This window comes from Aspergillus novofumigatus (genome assembly GCF_002847465.1).
Source record: "Aspergillus novofumigatus IBT 16806 chromosome Unknown P174scaffold_1, whole genome shotgun sequence".
NCBI lineage: Eukaryota > Fungi > Ascomycota > Eurotiomycetes > Eurotiales > Aspergillaceae > Aspergillus > Aspergillus novofumigatus.
Window position 1 is genome coordinate 2,460,844 of NW_020194274.1, and position 17,304 is coordinate 2,478,147.

General features: G+C 52.0%; 6 protein-coding genes across 6 annotated transcripts; 3 read left to right on the forward strand and 3 right to left on the reverse strand.

Annotated features, from left to right (window-relative positions):
- Positions 1-441: 441 nt before the first annotated feature.
- Positions 442-4,106, reverse strand: P174DRAFT_399698 (MCM DNA helicase complex subunit MCM4). The gene is made up of 5 exons (XM_024823881.1): positions 3,623-4,106; positions 2,695-3,567; positions 2,577-2,648; positions 1,323-2,515; positions 442-1,254 (listed from the first exon to the last, which is right to left on the reverse strand). The coding sequence occupies exons 1-5, from the start codon at positions 3,966-3,968 to the stop codon at positions 667-669; spliced, it is 3,072 nt and encodes a 1,023-aa protein (XP_024687320.1). The 5' UTR covers positions 3,969-4,106; the 3' UTR covers positions 442-666.
- A 780-nt stretch (positions 4,107-4,886) lies between these two features.
- P174DRAFT_508927 (putative DUF221 domain protein) lies at positions 4,887-8,949 on the forward strand (the record flags this gene model as incomplete). Its single annotated transcript, XM_024831502.1, has 3 exons — positions 4,887-5,379; positions 5,440-7,892; positions 7,946-8,949. The coding sequence occupies exons 1-3, from the start codon at positions 5,213-5,215 to the stop codon at positions 8,947-8,949; spliced, it is 3,624 nt and encodes a 1,207-aa protein (XP_024687321.1). The 5' UTR covers positions 4,887-5,212.
- A 431-nt stretch (positions 8,950-9,380) lies between these two features.
- Positions 9,381-10,891, reverse strand: rmt2 (protein-arginine N5-methyltransferase). The gene is made up of 2 exons (XM_024823119.1): positions 10,803-10,891; positions 9,381-10,682 (listed from the first exon to the last, which is right to left on the reverse strand). The coding sequence occupies exon 2, from the start codon at positions 10,679-10,681 to the stop codon at positions 9,410-9,412; it is 1,272 nt and encodes a 423-aa protein (XP_024687322.1). The 5' UTR covers position 10,682; positions 10,803-10,891; the 3' UTR covers positions 9,381-9,409.
- Positions 10,892-11,117: 226 nt separating this feature from the next.
- On the reverse strand, positions 11,118-12,682 carry P174DRAFT_437146 (prohibitin subunit PHB2). Its single transcript, XM_024826209.1, has 4 exons — positions 12,260-12,682; positions 12,123-12,191; positions 11,698-12,053; positions 11,118-11,624 (listed from the first exon to the last, which is right to left on the reverse strand). The coding sequence occupies exons 1-4, from the start codon at positions 12,441-12,443 to the stop codon at positions 11,298-11,300; spliced, it is 936 nt and encodes a 311-aa protein (XP_024687323.1). The 5' UTR covers positions 12,444-12,682; the 3' UTR covers positions 11,118-11,297.
- On the forward strand, positions 12,373-13,975 carry P174DRAFT_508930 (putative polyadenylation factor subunit CstF64). The gene is made up of 2 exons (XM_024831503.1): positions 12,373-12,864; positions 12,929-13,975. The coding sequence occupies exons 1-2, from the start codon at positions 12,813-12,815 to the stop codon at positions 13,765-13,767; spliced, it is 891 nt and encodes a 296-aa protein (XP_024687324.1). The 5' UTR covers positions 12,373-12,812; the 3' UTR covers positions 13,768-13,975.
- A 946-nt stretch (positions 13,976-14,921) lies between these two features.
- Positions 14,922-17,222, forward strand: P174DRAFT_362522 (aromatic amino acid ammonia-lyase; the record flags this gene model as incomplete). The annotated part of the gene is made up of 3 exons (XM_024821866.1): positions 14,922-15,058; positions 15,123-15,229; positions 15,286-17,222. The coding sequence occupies 3 exons, from the start codon at positions 14,922-14,924 to the stop codon at positions 17,220-17,222; spliced, it is 2,181 nt and encodes a 726-aa protein (XP_024687325.1).
- Between the last annotated feature and the right edge of the window lie 82 nt (positions 17,223-17,304).

Sequence of the window (17,304 nt, forward strand, 5' to 3'; positions counted from 1 at the left end):
GAGTACCTGACAAATATCTAATGCATGCTCTGCAGCTCTGCCAACTTATGATGATTTTTGCCTGCAGTGGAATCTCGCATACTGCGTCTCTTAGTGGATTTCTTTAAGAATCTTGGGATTAATTACGTTTATTTGCTCGGGCAGTAAGCGGACTGACACCAATTGTTGCATGCTAGTGTAGCTTGATTTATGGGTCGGAGGAAGTCTCACTCTCGCAGTCTGGCCTCTCACTTTCTTCTATTGCAACATGTGCTCTGCTAGTGCGGGACCATCCTGGAGGACATATTACCACATCTGGACTGGTGTCAGTACGGAAGCGTATGGCCCAGTACAGAATACTTCTTTATACATCCACAGGCCCTCAATCGCGAGCATCCAATATAAGATAGAGAGGTAGCCAGTCTACAGCAGACCGATCACTGCACCATCCATGTACACTGAAACTGTAAAGGCGTTGATTGTGTTAATCAGACCTAAAGTTGGAGAATCGGTATTCATGTGCAAAGTAAACCCATATTATGCCGCAGTAACAGCCCAAACACCCAACACCATCCATCGCCAGACAACCCGAGAATATGTAGTCAAATCAAGTAGATACCAGTAGAAATTATTTGCAGAAGACCATTCCATCATGTCTCATCATCCCATCCGTTTTAGAGAGCTGGTCTACAGAAGAGCGCCGCCAATGCGCCGGATACTCCTCCGCGCACCCTCGCCGACAACACTTACAGCTCCCTCGGTCTCCAGCGCTCGAACGGCATCCGCAAACTGGCCTCCGTCGACTTCCGTGCTGCTGTTCTCGCTTAAGACCTTGAAGACCTCGGCCCAGCGAGCCGCACCGCTGCTGCTGCACAGATCATCCACCACAGACAGCAAGGCGCGCTTGAGTGCTTCCCGGCTGCGTCTCTCGCTGGCACTAGTGCCCTCCGTCAACAAGCTCATGTCAATCAGACCGGTCCGAGAGTCAGTGGCCGCCTGCTTGATGGCGGAGCGGATCAAGCGCACGGCTTCCTCCACATCATCTGCCGTGACCTCGGGCGACAGCCGCATACGGGCATGCGCTTCCGACAGCCGGATCATGGATTCCAGTTGACGAGTGGTGGCGGTGATACGGCGGTCAGAAGACCGAATGTCATCTCCAAGCTTACGCATGTTAACGTAGGCATCCGACAAGGCCTTACCGGCGGCGGGAGTGAGCACTGGGTGAACTTTGGTCTTGGCGTAGGTGATGTAGGCTGTAAGGAATTCGATTGGCTGCAGTACATGAACAGTCAGTCGATGGCTCGACGGCCCGGCTGGTGGGGGGGAGAAAAGGCACTTACCAAGATCTCTTCCTCGGCAGCGTTTTCGGGTCTGTCTTCCAGGTACATGTTGACAAGATGCTTAGCGAGCCGACGATCTTCCTGCTCGTCCACTCGGTCCAGCACGAGGTATACCAAGTCGAATCGGGACAGCAAGGTAGGGGGAAGGTCAATATTCTGGGGAACGGGCAAGTTGGGATTGTACCTGCTACCGATCGGATTGGCGGAAGCCAGGATGCTGGTTCTAGCGTTCAAAGTAGTGATAATACCGGCCTTGGCGATAGAAACTGTCTGTTGTTCCATGACTTCGTGCAGGACGGACCGAGTGGATTCGTTCATCTTGTCGAACTCGTCGATGCAACAGATACCGCCGTCTGAGAGAACCAAGGCACCCGACTCGAGGACCATCTGACGGGTTTCAGGATCGCGGGTGACGTACGCCGTAAGACCGACAGCGGAAGAGCCTTTGCCGCTGGTGTACACACCACGAGGGGCAATCTTATGGACGTAACGAAGAAGCTGGGACTTGGATGTGGATGGGTCACCACAGAGAAGAACATTGATATCACCACGGTATCGTGGGTTACCACCCTTCTGGAAGGTCTTATTGGTGCCTCCGAACAACTGGAGCAGGATTCCCTTCTTAACGTCGTCCATCTCATAGATGCTGGGGGCCAAGGACCGAGAGAGAAGCTCATACAGATCAGGTCTGGTGGCAGTTCGCTTAATCTTCTCTTCCTCCTCCGCAGTGAGCCTGCGTGTCTGTTCTGCATCCCCAGCCGCCTGTTCCGAGAGCTCCTGCTCGATGGTCGAGACGTCGATACCCAACTTCTTGCGATCGATTTTCTGAACATGAAGGACATCTACGTATGTCTTGAACAGAGACTTTTGTGTACGCTGGCGAGGATTGACGCGCACAGGGTTGCACCGGAAAATACCAGTCACTTCGACCCGATCACCAGCCTTGCAGACATCCACCAGCTCATCATACACGCAAAGCGAAACCGAGTGAGGAGTCTGACCATCGGGAATGCTGTCAGGCGTTTCCTGCAACTTGATGACCTGCTTGTCCGCAAATACACAACGGTTATGGACGAGTTGCATCGAGTTCCGTTCCTTACACACCGGACGTGGGCACTCGGTGGGTTCGGCAATCTTTCCACGATCAATGTCGACTTGAACACCATGGTTGCAGACTTGGCATCGGAAGAAAGCTGGAAAGATGAGTTAGTTACGATAATCTGATTAGAAGGATATCAAGGCGAACTATCGTACCTTCTTTCATATCCGGAATGATGGGTGTCGTCCGAATGACCAAGCCCTTGATGCTTACCAGCTTATCCATGTCTGAAGAAAATTAGACACGAAGCCAAAAAGGGATCGTAATGCATACCTGCAGGATCAAGATCTCTCATGTTCACAGTCGAATCAAGACCAAAAGGCAGAACTTTGAATGCCTTGGTCTCCACTTCACCGACAAGATCGGGGATCTCGTTCTGTGGCATCCGACCGGTCTCACTCAGCGCGTCAGAGCTGGGAACAGCAGGACCAGAGCTCAGGCCTCTGTTATGATTCTGGTTTCGTTGATTCTGAGCCCGCAGGCGCTCCATCTCCTTGATCGCAAGCTCCACCATCACATCCTTCACTGTCTGATCCATCAATGGAATGATCTCTTGAGGATAAGCATGCAACTGATGCCATAGCTTGAGTGTTGATGGGTACGCCTTCAGGTTCTTCGCATCCAAGTTCAAGCTGGTCACTCCAAGTTGTCGCATGGTGCTCAACATGCTGATATATTCCCGTTCCTCTGCGGAATCACCCATTATACGAGTCTCATCCTCGGTTGCGCCCTCTGCCCACAGACGGTATTTTGTTTGGAAGTTGTAGAGAAAGTTTTTGAATGCGGACATGGAATCCTGGATGGAGATGTTTGTACCCCAAATCACACGAGTTGAGCTACCGCCCAAGGCCTCAGCCTCAGAGGTATCTGGGTGGATGTTCGAAAAGGTGGCATCGGAGCGTGGATCGCCATCGGCCGCAGGCATACCATTAGCATCGACAAAGACTCTGCGGCGGCGGTTCGGGCTAGAAAGAAAACCGCCAGAGTGAAGGTCACTGCGGCGGGACACGGCACGGTTGCTATCGATGCCGGGTCTGGACGAGACGAATAATCCACTGCTGCTGCTGGGAATGTCGGAACGCCGTGACTGGCGATTCTGAGCTCGAGTTGGACTGGAGCTGGACATGTACCGAATGGGGGAGGAGTCTGCGGAGCGGTCAGTATGTGTAGATCGTTGCCAAAAATAATTGTCAAACAATACCTCTCATGGTAGGAGCATTTCCTCTAGGTGTCCTGTCTCCTTCATCCACAGTAGAAGATGCTCTCATTGGTGAACTGGGCTCGTCCATTCGAACATCTGGTGTTTCCGCACTGCTGTCTGCCTTTGAAGGGGAGGACTGGAAGAACATAGGCGATGACGAGGGAACTGCCGCTTCACCTCTCAATCGCCTTGAAGCACGAGGAGTTGCCTGTGACTGTTCATCTGCCGCCCTTGGGGTCGGACTGCTGGTCTGGAGCTGACGAGAACGGGTTGAGCGCGCAGGAGAAGAGGTTGCCGAGTCTTTGGCCGGGCGGCCCCTACGGCGCGAAGAAGCTGGAGAAGACATGTTGTGTCGGTCCTGATATCAGGGATTTCCTCTGTAGCAGTTAATATTCAAAGGACCGACGGTATAGGGAGAATAATAGCGTTGATGGGTTGTGGTGCTCGTTTGTATTGAGGACAGGGTCAACTGTTGTTGCGGATTCTCTATCAAGGGAATTCTTTTCATGGTCGAATTAGCCGTCCGACGCGTTGCTACGCGACCTCGCGTAAAGAGGTTTCCTTATCGGGACAACGCGAATGCCGAGCCACATCACGTGATTAAGGAACCTGAGCGGCTTGGGCATTGTGGCTGTGTTGTAAATCGGGCACTCAGACCCATGGAAACGACGTCACTCCACATAATAAGGGCAGCCAATCATATGTTATCGCGGGAAAGGGGGACAATGAATCCCTGCCATACTTGGAAGCTGCAGATCCCGATCAAGTTAGGAAGTACAACAAGTGCAACAAAGGAAGGAACAATCAATCGACCCTCAAGAATGCCTCAGGAATCCAGACTCAGTGGGAAGATGAATAACACTCTAAGAGATCTCTACCTACATCGCTAGCAAAAATAGACACAAGTATCTAAGCAGGATCAATAATCGGGGCGCTTTCTGACCAATCCTTCAGAAATATCTGTAGAGTACGAAACAGTAGTACCCCTCGTTAGTGGACCAATTGTTCAAGAAGCGCCGTTGCATTCATCTTTCGTTGTAGCAGGCGCTTGATGTCATATTTTAGTCCAATAAACTAACTTACCTACGGAGTAGTGATCGACCATCCCCAGTGAAGTTCCACAAATGATCGCATTGTCAGCTCCCTGGGCTAGCGTTAGTTTAGACGGTGAAATCGGTCGAATCAGGAATCTCTTGGTGCCACTGTTGTCATTATTTTATCTGTGCCCTTGGCGCATATCAACTTGTCGACACCTTGTTTATTGCATGTTCACTCGTTGTTGCCTCCCTGTATGTACTCTATTGTTTATATAAGGATCCGATCTCTTTATCTGCGGGATGTTTCACATCTGCCCCGTCTGCTGAATGATCATTGACAATGAGATTTGCAGTGATGGGCTCTTTTTCCTTGCATCCATGAGCGGTGCATTATTCTCTCTAATCTTATGACTTCGACTTGCGCTCTTCTCACGAATGCTCCCTCAACCTCAATTGATCTTCTCTCGACGACATCATTGTGAACACTGCGGATCATTTTTTCTGAGCCTCGCCGAAAATCGACTACATTGCATCAGCGCCATTGCTCGCAGAGATGGCGACCGATCTTGGGCTGGCCCTGGAGCACGCGGGTGGGAACGGTCAAAGGAATGAAGGTGTCACTATTCAGACATTTTTGGCTTCGCTCGCAACTGCAGTGATAGTCTTTGCTGTTGAATTCTTGCTGTTTTTGCTTCTCAAAGGCAAACTCACTCGTATCTAGTGAGTATCCCTGACAACGTCCGTATCAGTACTTACCACTAACATTGGGCTTCTCCATAGTCAACCTAGAACGTATTTGGTCCCGGACAGAGAGCGCACAAAACCGTCCCCGCCGGGTTTGTTTAGTTGGATTGGCCCTGTTTTTCGCACCTCTAGTTCCGAATTCATCCAGAAATGTGGCCTGGATGCCTACTTCTTTCTGCGATACTTGCGAATGCTTCTCAAGATCTTCGTTCCGCTAGGTTGCATTGTGTTGCCCGTCCTATTGCCCCTGAACAAAGTGGATGGGAAAGACCGAAACTTCAAGAATGCAACTGGGACAGGTGACACATGGAATGTCACTGGCCTTGACCAATTGGCCTGGGGTAATGTGGCCCCAGAACACGTCCAGCGCTACTGGGCACATCTAATTATGGCTGTCATCGTTATTGTCTATGTGTGCGCCATATTCTTCGATGAGCTGAAAGGGTATATCCGCCTTCGGCAAGCCTACCTCACTTCACCACAGCATCGACTTCGAGCCTCTGCAACAACAGTGCTGGTAACAGCCATCCCAGACAGCTGGCTGTCTGTTGAGGCTTTGGAGTCACTGTATGATGTTTTCCCGGGTGGCATCCGAAATATATGGATCAATCGCAATTTTGACGATCTGAACGAGAAGGTGAAGCAACGTGATGCGCTAGCATTGAAGCTAGAGTCTGCAGAGACGGACTTGATCATTAAATGCAAGAAAGCTCAATTGAAGCAGGCGAAGGCCGCAGCGAAGAAATCCGGATTGAGACCTAAGGAGGTAGAGGGGAAGCAGAAGCAGGCCACCGACGAGCATGCGCTGCAACTAGCTGCAGGCGGCGGTATCAGCTCAGGTGATCCGCACCAAGCTCACACATTGAACCAGATTTTGCATCGCGATGTTCATGGAAAGCACCGTGCCGACTCTGGAGAGCCTAAAAAGCGCAAGCCCTTCGACCCAGCTGTGGAAGCGGTAGGGATGGTTGGTCAAAGTGTTGGCAATTTGGGCAGATCCGTTCTGGGAACTCTGAAACGGGTGGAGGGCGACATCGACGGCAGTCTGACTAGGTCAGGGGGCTATGTACCAGACGCTGGGACTACCGCGCCTCTCCAACATAGAGCTTCGAATGCCGAAACAAACAGCGCAGAGCTGCCCGATCCTTGGCGACCAAGCAACGATAGCATCACCCCATCAATTGGGAATGGAAATGCAGCGTCTATTAATGAGAATGGCGCACCATCCGATGCTCCTCGTAGCAGATCGAACTCCAAGCCAAGACGGCCCTTCTGGAAAAGTCGAATGTCTAGCAACTATTCCAAAGCGAGCAACAGGACAGAACCGGATGAGTTTCCACTCACGGCTCCAGAGGACCCGGCCGAAGGAGAAGCTTCAAACGAAGAGAGATCACACAATGATGAAAAGCAAAAAGGCAAGAAGCACAAAGGCCGGGGAGAAGGTGACGAAGTCGAAGGTGAGAAATATCCGGTGGCGTACAATGAAGACTTTGACAGTGAAGACTATGGAGAGCCGCTATGGAAAAAGTACATCCGGGAAAAGGATCGTGACACCATGAGGTTGCCAATCTTTGGTCTCAGTTGGATGCCTTCCCTCTGGCTCATTGGCAAAAAGGTGGACACAATAGACTATTGCCGGAAGGAAATCGCTCGCTTAAATCTGGAGATTGAAATTGATCAGCAACACCCCGAGAAATTCCCCCTCATGAATTCAGCGTTCATACAGTTCAACCACCAGGTGGCTGCTCATATGGCTTGTCAGGCTGTCAGTCATCACCTGCCAAAACAAATGGCCCCTCGCACCGTGGAGATCTCGCCGGACGATGTGATTTGGGACAACATGTCAATCAAATGGTGGGAGCGTTATCTGAGGACATTCGGGATTCTCACGATCGTCTGCGCTATGGTGGTTGGCTGGGCGTTCCCCGTCGCGTTTACTGGTTTGCTGTCTCAATTGTCTTACCTGGAAAATGCCTTCACATGGTTATCTTGGATCTCCAAGCTGCCAGACTGGCTCATCTCTGCCATCCAGGGTATCTTGCCCCCGCTTTTCTTAGCCATCTTGATGGCGCTCCTGCCCCTGATTCTCCGATTCCTCTGTCGAGCTCAAGGGTTACACACAGGCATGGCCATCGAACTTACCGTTCAGAACTACTTCTTCGCTTTCCTGTTCGTCCAGTTGTTCCTGGTCGTTGCTATCTCGTCCAGTTTCTCGACGATCATCGATAACGTCACAAACGTTACCAGTTGGCCAGAATTACTGGCCCAAAACATCCCCTCCTCGAGCAACTATTTCTTCTCGTATATGATTCTACAGGCGCTGTCAGTGAGTGCCGGAGCTTTAGTGCAGATCGTTGGCTTGTTCAGCTGGTTTATTCTAGCACCCTTACTGGATAACACAGCAAGAAAGAAATGGGGTCGCACAACGAACTTGAATCAGATGCAATGGGGAACATTCTTTCCGGTCTATACTACTCTCGCATCGATCGGTATGTTTAACCCCAGAGGGACTACTTCTGATGTAGCTAATGCGCGAAATCAGGTTTGATCTATTGTGTGATATCCCCTTTGATCTTGGTCTTCAACATCATCACCTTTGGCCTGTTCTGGTTCGTGTACAGATATAACACGCTGTACGTCACCAAATTCCGCTTTGACACTGGCGGGCTACTATTCCCTCGCGCTATCAACCAGCTCTTCACGGGCTTATATGTCATGGAACTCAGCTTGATCGGGCTGTTCTTTTTGGTCCGTGATGTGGACGGCAACGTTGCCTGCGAAGGGCAAGCAATATGCATGATTGTGGTTTTGATTCTCACAATCGGGTACCAAATCCTTCTGAACGAAGCCTTCAGCCCGCTGATCCGTTACTTGCCGATCACCTTGGAGGATGATGCTGTTCGTCGTGATGAGGAGTTCAGTCGCGCTCAGCGCGCCCGCCTTGGCTTCCCTGAGGAAGATCAGACCGACACGATCGAGCACCAGCTGGCAGAGCGGGAATATCAAGAGCACGAAGCAGATAGGAGGGCCCACGAGATCGAACTGAAGAACATCGAAGCGAATTCTGGGCGGCGAGCATCGACTCAGACGGGCACTCTCCACAACAGCCGCCATCATTCATGGGCAGATCGGTCATCAAAAACACGGTCTAAATATTTTGGAACTCATTCGAGCGGTTCAGTGCCGACCTTGCAGCGAGTCCGTGAGAAGATCACGCATGACGCCGAAGCCCAAGGCCCTCCTACGGGTAAAATAGGGCACGCATTGTTTGCCGGTATTCATGATGAATTGGAGGATCTCACACCAGATGAGCGTGATCAACTGACTCAGCGAGCGTTTCAACATGACGCTCTACGAGCAAAACGTCCCGTGATATGGATTCCGCGAGACGATCTGGGAGTAAGCGATGATGAGATTTATCGAACTCAACGGTTCAGCAAGCACATCTGGATCAGTAACGAGTATCAAGCGCTGGACGGCAAGTGCCGTACCATTTTCAGCCGCAGTCCACCGGATTTCTCGGAGATCGATCTCATTCAGTTATAGATACCCCTTTCTGCTATTACTTCCTGTCCGCAAGCAAGCCTACATCGGAGTCGTTTCGCAATGATCCCCTTCAAACCATCTCTTTCTTTGCTTTTACGAATGTCCCCTTCCCATTTGAATTAGCGATGCGCATTGATCGCCACGGAGCTTTTCCTGTATGCTAAGATGACCAGACTGGTTAATCACATGTAACTAGACGATGTTAGATTGTACATAATCACTTCAAGATCATTCCCTTCTCTTGCCGAGACCAATCATCTGGTTATAGGTAGTACACCTATGTAATATATACGCTGGCGCCGACTGGCGCCGATATGTAGCTTGCTATATGAAATCCCCATTAGAGATCGCATATGGAAAGCATAGAGTCTTGTTGCTAAGAAAACGAGCGTAGTAGGAGAGATTGAAATATCTAACTAGTATATCATATCCATCTATTGATTATCCAAGGGTATATCATTTAATCCATAAACTTACACAAGGGCAGGCGATAATTGTCAACCACCCAGTACGGTCTGCGGACACCAGTCCACTCTCCCTCGAGCTTGGGCACCTTGATCTCTTCCCACTCTACATCAAACCCGGCTTCGAATAGATCCATCTCTACCACTTTCTGATAGACATCGTAGCTAATCTGCCGATCAGCCCCCATACCATTGAAGAAGCCCCATTTGCCCCCCTGCTCCAACAACCCGATAACCTGCTCGCTGAAGAACTCCCGGAAATCAGCATACGACTCGGCAAAGGTGTCGTAGTAGATCGCATCAAAGGTCTCGCCCTGCGCCACCAGCGCAGGCAGGATATCCTGCCAGCGACCCTCGTGGATCACAACGCCGGGCTTCTCGTGCCAGCCTTTCCGCTTCATCTCCGCCACGACGTCCGGGTGCGCTTCGACGATGTGGTGCGCGGCCGGCGACTGTTCCTGGATGAAGCCGTCGACGATGCCCATGCCGTGGCCGATGTTCATGACGCGCAGTCCTGTAGTAGGGAGCAGCTTCTTGGCGGATCGGGACATGATCTCCGTCTCCCAGGCCATCATCACGCCATTTTGGTCCTGGTCGAGCAGTCGGTCGTTTGTGAAGGTCAGGTTGGAGTCGAGGTAGCGTGAGCTCGTGACCTCCGGTCCTGGTGCTGCTGTGCCTGCCTCGGCGGCGCTGGCCGTGCTTGTCACGACTAACTCCGGAGCGTCATCCTGCTCCTCTTCCGCAGCTGGTTCGTTGGCGTCCGCATCGTCTTGTCCCGCTTCTTCTTCATCCTCCTCCTCGTCAGAGAGCGGCTCGTACCCATCCAACCGGTTGAGAAGCAGCTCCGCCCGCACACCCGCATCCACCATCATCTCATACAGCTCGGTCAACCCCAGCCGCCGCGCCATACACCCGGGCGTCTCGTTGTTCAGGTCGAGGTCATTCCAGATCGCGCCCTCCTGGAGCAGGAACTTGACCGTCTCCGCGGCGGACTGCACGAGACTCTTCTGCTCCGTGCTGGCGGTGCTCGTTTCTCCATTGACGCCATTGGTCTCTGTTTGTGGCTCCTCGGGCTCGCAAGCTGCGATCGCTGCGTGGAGAGGCGTGAACCCTGTCTCGGGGTCTTTCACGCTGGCCGGGTTGCCGTCTTTATCGTTGGAGCGGATGAGGCGGCGGAGCTTGGGGATGTCGTGTTGTGAAGCGGCGAAGAGGATTTCTTGGACTGTGAGGTCGACATTGGAGTCGAGGTCTGCGAGGGGGTCGGCCATTCTGTATTCTGGGAGTCAGTAGCTTTTTCGCTGTTTGATTGTAGATGCGCTGGTATGGCAATCGACGAGGCTGATGGAGAATTTGTGCGAACTCTGGAGAATCCTGGATCAGGATACGTACCTGTGTGTTTTCTGAGGGATACAGCAGGCTGAACCCTGAACAAGTGCTAAATTACAATTCTCGTTGGAGGAGAGATACGTATGTGCAGGCCTCCGATATTGAAAAAAATGAGTCCCGCCCACCGCTTTTATCGCATCCCCGCACTGCTTATCCACTCCTTGATAGAAGACCGGACACGGCGTTATCGAATGGCAAAGAGATATTTAATGGGAAGACGTTAGATTTCGAGTTGATAATATCGGTACTTGGTGCTAGAATTATTGAACTATACGTTACTGTCAACAGCGGATAGGTCCTACGAGGATTCTGAGAAGGGTTCCACGGCAATCGTAGTAGAAGATGCAACAGTAGAGAAGAGAAACAATTCGCCAGGTTGCACTGAAATCCTGAAGATCAACTATTTATACAGATAACATGTTCCACATCCTAGATCGCGACCCGAGCGATTGCAATAGCGCCAGTAATTCTGATCCGAGAGTCGCCAAGCATTTGCATTTACTTCGATTCGTCTCCGCGTGATGCGTTGACATTGAGACCCAGACCCTGGGTGTCAAGATACAGCTTGTTCTTTCCGCCGCTCTCGTGAAGGATCTGGGCGATCTGTCTCGCGTTTTCGATCCTACGGAGCTCGATGTAGCTCTTGCTCTTCTTGATCGCGTCACCGATGAGCTCAGCAGAGCGGGCCTCACCCTGGGCACGGACAATGAAGGCCTGCTTCTCCTGGCGGGCCTTGTCGACGAGGAAGGCAGCACGCTGGGCATCCTGCTGAGCGACTTGCTTGGCTTCGACGGCGGCGGTGAATTCGGGGGAGAAGGTCAGATGCTAGAAAGCCGAAATGAACCAGATTAGTTATATAAGCACTGATTGGGGGCTGTCCAAGCCAAAGGGTTCGTACAGTAAGAGACACATCGTCTAGAGCAATGTTAAAGCGGGCCGCACGGCGAGCAAGGTTGTCCCGAACGAGTCTCGCGACATTCTCACGCTGTGTAATCAGCTGGCTCGCGTTGAATTGCGCAACCACGCTCTTGAGAACCTCATTAACGATGGACGGAAGGACACGCTCATCAAAGTCTGTGCCGAGGGTACGGTAGATCTGAGGAAGTGCATCTACTCGAGGCCTTGATAGAACACGGCAGGTGATGTTCACCATCTGCAAGTCCTTGGTACCCGTAAGGGAAGCGATGTTCCGTGGCTTCGCGCGCACGTCGTAGATGACCGGTGTTTCAATCCATGGGATTCGGAAATGTGTTCCTAAAGTAGGAAAAGATGTTTGTCAGATGATTTTGCCGTAGGAATGGTCTCAGATAATGGCATCGGTACCTTCGTTGTAGATTTCTTTCTTGACTCCGCCTATTCTCGAGTACTTGATGGCACGGTGACCACCATCAACTGTTGACCGAATGACAAGTCAGCACTTCTGTAGTTCGAATTATCCATGATAAGAAATGCAACCTCACCGTTGAAGAGCGAGTTCGACAAAGCCCATCCACCGAGACCGAGCACGATGAGAGCTCCAGTTACTCCGAAGCCGCCGCGACCTCCTCCAGGAAATCCACCTCCAAAACCAAACCCTCCTTTACCTGCACGGTTCTGCAGAATTACCTGAAGCCGCTCCCACTGTTCCTTAGGATTCCGGGCCATGATTGCGGTTGAAAGATGTGAAGCTGACGTCGGAGAAGTGAAGGTGTGGATGAGCCCGGCACTTTGAGGTTCGATCAAAAGTTCAGCCACCGCCTGGAGACAGCTCAAAGAAGACTAAGCGTTTGGTCCCGCTCGCAGCTTTTCTTCATTGCTGCAATACTTCATTCATCAACACAGATCTCGAGCTTTGGTCTGTTGAATTGTTACTGTTCTAGAAAATCCTGCGATATATCTGTAATTTAATTTACGTTTGCCTTCTACCATTACTCGCCCGGCACTCCAAATCCTGCCATTAACTCACGTCACGCGCTCAGCTTAGAGCCTTGCCTTCAGAAACGGAGCTCATTGGAAATCGATAAACGCAGCAAAATGGCTCCAGAGAGGACTGGGAAGAGTGTCTTCCTGGGAAATATTCCTTATAGTATGTGCGCTTCCGTTCGCCTCTGTTGCACTCCTGTCCAGTCTGGCTAACGAGTCCATTTCAGACCTTACGGAGGAACAGGTCAAAGACATCCTCAGCTCCGCTGGCACAGTTACCAAATTCCGTCTTATGATGAATCCGGAGACGGGAAAACCAAAGGGTTATGGCTTCGCAGACTTCGCCGATGCAGACGCCGCCGCCTCCGCGGTCCGAAACTTGAACGACTTCGAGATCATGGGCAGGAAGATCCGCGTGGACTGGCCTCACAACAACGAGAAGGATTCGGTGCCCCCTGACTACTCTCAGACATCTCAGATGCCCAGTCAGGATGCTCAACACGGTCAGCAGCCATCTGCGCCGCTCCCCCCTCTTCCCCCCGGTGTCGAGGTGCCGCCTCACTTGGATTGTCCAAACGCTATCTCTCAGACACTTTCGTCCTTACCCCCGAACCAGCTCCTTGACGTTCTTTCACAAATGAAGTCTTTGGCAATGACCGATCCGGCCCGCGCGACGGAGCTCCTGCGACAGGCCCCGCAGCTGGCGTATGCCATTTTCCAGGCCCTGTTGCTCATGAATCTCGTCGACTACAGCACTTTGGGGGTAGTGGTAGAGCAAGCGACACAACCAACAGCGGCGGCTGCTCCTTCAGCTCCCCCTGCGGCACAGGCTTTTCAGCCCTTCTCAGCCGTACCTGGTCAGATCTCCACGCCACCAATTGTCAATACACCTTTTGCCCCTCAACCCGCGGCACAAGCGGCACCCCAGCAACAAGTTCCCTCGCAAGAAGAACTTCTACAACAAGTGCTCAGTATGCCACAGTCAGCTATTGATGCTTTGCCACCAATGGAGCGGAATCAAATCATGCTTTTGCGTCAGCAGTTGATGCAAGGAGCCATGAGGTAGAGCCGCCCACGGGTGTACTTTCTTATTGCGGATACTGTCGGTCATTTATTGCCATTTTTCTCTCACTTTTTTTTTACCATCTTGTCAACTGGGAAAGGGATGGCGCACATGGTTCATTATGGTCTACTGTGGTTCACTTGCATATCTTCAGAGCGAATGTATACCTAGCAGAGGTTACTTGTAGCAAGATACCAATCTCAACGTACTGAATGTTTGTCTATGTTCCTGATGTCACTGTAGGAATCACCATCGCACGTAACTTGGATATAAAGGATGCTGCCTAGATTCTCTGGCCACAGAAACAAAATCAGGTGACAATGCGAGTGTTGTTGGTAACAGACTTCTGCACTACTCTCACGGACCTCAGGCTAGGAACGATATCACATTTCCAGCTTCATTCATGTCATTCCGATTCGCCAGGCGATTACGGCCCTCAAAATTAAGGTCAATAGCGTCTGCACGCTCCACCCCCAGCAAGTTTCAATCCAGGTTTCTCCACTGCGATCCCTGTCCGAATCTCTCACGGATCTGGTTCCCGTCACGCATATCTATCTTACTTGATCCCATGATCGGATCGATGCATGCTGCACGGCCGGAGCACGATTCATTCAAGCCACTGTAACATGCAAGAGATTACAGGGGATAATTACCTGCAGTGCACGAATCAAGGTTGGTCACCACGAGCTCTCGAGCCTTGCATGATCCCGAGACCCTCGTTGATCATCGATAGATCAAAACCAACCTTGATTCTAAATCAATAACCTCCAGCGCTCGACCAACCATGTTGTGCAACCTCCCAAGCCATCCACAGCTGAGGAATGCGGGATGGGGCAGAAGAAGAAGCAAACATGCCAATGCCACCAACCACGCTCCCCCTGAACGCCCTCAGTCGCGGCAATAGTACTTTTGCAAGTCGATCCTCTGCCCCATTATTCAATACGGCGATCTTGGTCCTTCCTGGAAGGCGAATAGCTGAGACATTTGCTTTCCAGGTTGCGGCTGAGGAGAGGGCTCTACTCGTTCCGAATTCCGGGTCAGATCGAGGGATAAATAGAGACTTGATTTGCTTTTTCGAAAATCATTACTCCTAGAAGGTGCATATTGAGATATCAACTGCGAATCCCGATGCTTCCTTAAGCTTGAAGGAACCGAAAATGAAGACTCCTTATCTCAATGCCCATCTTGAGACAGCCTGTCAGACCTGGCAGAGGCTGCAACAACTGCTGGAACGCCAGGATGTCGAGGTAAATGGTACAAGCCTTGATATAGCGGCTGTGGTAGCCGTTGCACAGTACGTATAGTCTGTCACATTTCTAGTACCTGGGAACGCGAGACTGACAATCTTGATACCGCAGCCATGGGTGCATACCTAGGATGACTATGGATCCTGTTGTCCGAGGCAGCATCGAAGCGAGTGTTCGAGTCTTAATGGACCATCTGGACAAGGGTTACTGCGTATACGGTACTATGCCTTGTTAACCAGCATTGACCGATTTAGATGTTAATAAAAATCCACAGGTGTCAATACAGGGTTTGGTGGAAGCGCCGACTCTCGAACTGACAGAGTCGTTGCACTGCAGTCTGGACTGCTCCAACTTCTTCAGGCAGGCGTTCTAGTTAGATCAGACAAGGGCTTAGAGTTTCAGCAGCGGTCGCTTGAATCGCACGCCATGCCACCCTCGTGGGTGCGAGGCACAATGCTGGTCCGATGCAATTCGAACGCTCGTGGCCATTCTGCCGTTTCATTGCCTGTGATTGAATCATTGCTGCGGCTGATCGAGAATCACATCACGCCTGTGGTACCTCTGAGAGGCTCCATCTCAGCTTCAGGCGATCTGATGCCGCTTTCCTACATCGCGGGAGCCATCGAAGGTAGTCCGGATGTATATGTGCAAGTTCAGGATTCAGATAAAACCCGCATCATGAACTCGCGTGATGCTCTGCTGTCCACGGGCCTCGAGGCGCAGACACTAGGACCAAAGGAGGGCCTCGGCCTCGTCAATGGTACTTCGGCCTCTGCTGCACTGGCCAGTCTGGTCATGTATGAAGCGCATCAACTCGCTGTCCTAGTCCAGGCGGTATCAGCTGTGACCGTGGAAGCCCTCATGGGCAACGCAGAAAGCTTCCATCCGTTCATCTCCGCCATCCGCCCGCACGACGGGCAGATTGAATGCGCGAGAAACGTAATGTCCTTCCTGCAGGGCTCGCAGCTCGCACAGAACCTTGAGCGGAATCGGAAAGACCGCAACCGTCCCGGCCTGATACAGGATCGCTACGCACTTCGCACCGTGCCACAGTGGATTGGCCCACAGCTTGAAGATCTCCTTCTCGCCCACCGGCAAGTCACCGTCGAGCTCAATTCCTCCTGTGACAATCCCCTAGTGGACGCGCAGTCCGACGACATCTTCTACGGCGGCAACTTCCAAGCCGTCTCCATCACGTCCGCCATGGAAAAGACCCGGACTTGTCTTCAGATGTTCGGCCGGCTCCTCTTCGCCCAGGCCACCGAGCTCATCGACCCGAGCCTCAACAACGGGCTGCCCACCAACCTCGTCGCCGACGACCCCAGCCTCTCGTTCACCATGAAAGGCGTCGACATCAGCATGGCCTCCTACATGGCGGAGCTAGCCTATCTCGCCAACCCGGTCAGCTCCCACGTCCAGACAGCCGAGATGCACAACCAGTCCGTCAACTCCATGGCGTTCGTGTCGGGCCGATACACTATGCAAGCAGTGGAAATCGTCTCCCTCATGTGCGCCTGCAGCCTCTACATCGGCTGCCAGGCACTAGACTTGCGCGTCCTCCACATCACCTTCCTGCAGCGCTCAACACCACAGCTCCACACGCTCACCTCCCATCTGTTCTCCGAACATCTCTCCGACTCCGACCTCGCAACCCTCAATGAAGCCCTATCAACACATATCCAGAAATCCTGGCCGACCACAACCCGCCTCAACGTCACCGACCGCATCGAAGAAGTCGTTACAAGCGCCCTCCCCACCCTGTGTCGGACATTTGCTTCCAGCGCAGGTACTGGTACAAGCCAAACCCCGACCTTCTCCGACCTGGAGACCTGGAAAACCCGCGCCAGTGCCCTCCTCAATGAGATCTACCAGGACACCGCGCACGCGTTCTTCAGCTACCAGCACACAGAGAGAATGCTCGGAACGGGCTCAAGGATCCTTTACCAGACGGTGCGGCGCCAGCTTGGCGTGCCGTTCCATCAGGGGTTCGTCGAGCATCCGACTGCGCAGAGTGATACGCTTGGTGGTCGTTCTAAGAAGACAGTCGGGTCTTGGATATCGATCATCTACGAAGCGATCCGGGATGGTCGGCTGATGGACCCGCTGATGGCTTCGCTTCAGGCGGGGGTCGTGGGTGACTCTGACTCTGAGGCGGTTGATACCTTGAAAGATGGTTCCAGTGGCAAGTGCTCTTCGAGCGGCTTGGACTAGTTTCTGGTTTTTAAGATTCCTAGCAGGATGCACTATGATATTGCTGACGGGAGATGCGGCGTTAATCTACTTCTTTTTAGTC

Coding starts and splice junctions, on each gene's coding strand:
- rmt2 (XM_024823119.1), bottom strand. CDS start 10,681: ATGGCCGACCCCCTCGCAGACCTCGACTCCAATGTCGACCTCACAGTC.
- P174DRAFT_399698 (XM_024823881.1), bottom strand. CDS start 3,968: ATGTCTTCTCCAGCTTCTTCGCGCCGTAGGGGCCGCCCGGCCAAAGAC. Junction 3,568..3,622: donor AAATGCTCCTACCATGAGAG/GTATTGTTTGAC, acceptor ACCGCTCCGCAG/ACTCCTCCCCCATTCGGTAC. Junction 2,649..2,694: donor GAGAGATCTTGATCCTGCAG/GTATGCATTACG, acceptor AATTTTCTTCAG/ACATGGATAAGCTGGTAAGC.
- P174DRAFT_508930 (XM_024831503.1), top strand. CDS start 12,813: ATGGCTCCAGAGAGGACTGGGAAGAGTGTCTTCCTGGGAAATATTCCT. Junction 12,865..12,928: donor CCTGGGAAATATTCCTTATA/GTATGTGCGCTT, acceptor AGTCCATTTCAG/ACCTTACGGAGGAACAGGTC.
- P174DRAFT_437146 (XM_024826209.1), bottom strand. CDS start 12,443: ATGGCCCGGAATCCTAAGGAACAGTGGGAGCGGCTTCAGGTAATTCTG. Junction 12,192..12,259: donor GTCGAACTCGCTCTTCAACG/GTGAGGTTGCAT, acceptor TTCGGTCAACAG/TTGATGGTGGTCACCGTGCC. Junction 11,625..11,697: donor TAGACGATGTGTCTCTTACT/GTACGAACCCTT, acceptor TCGGCTTTCTAG/CATCTGACCTTCTCCCCCGA.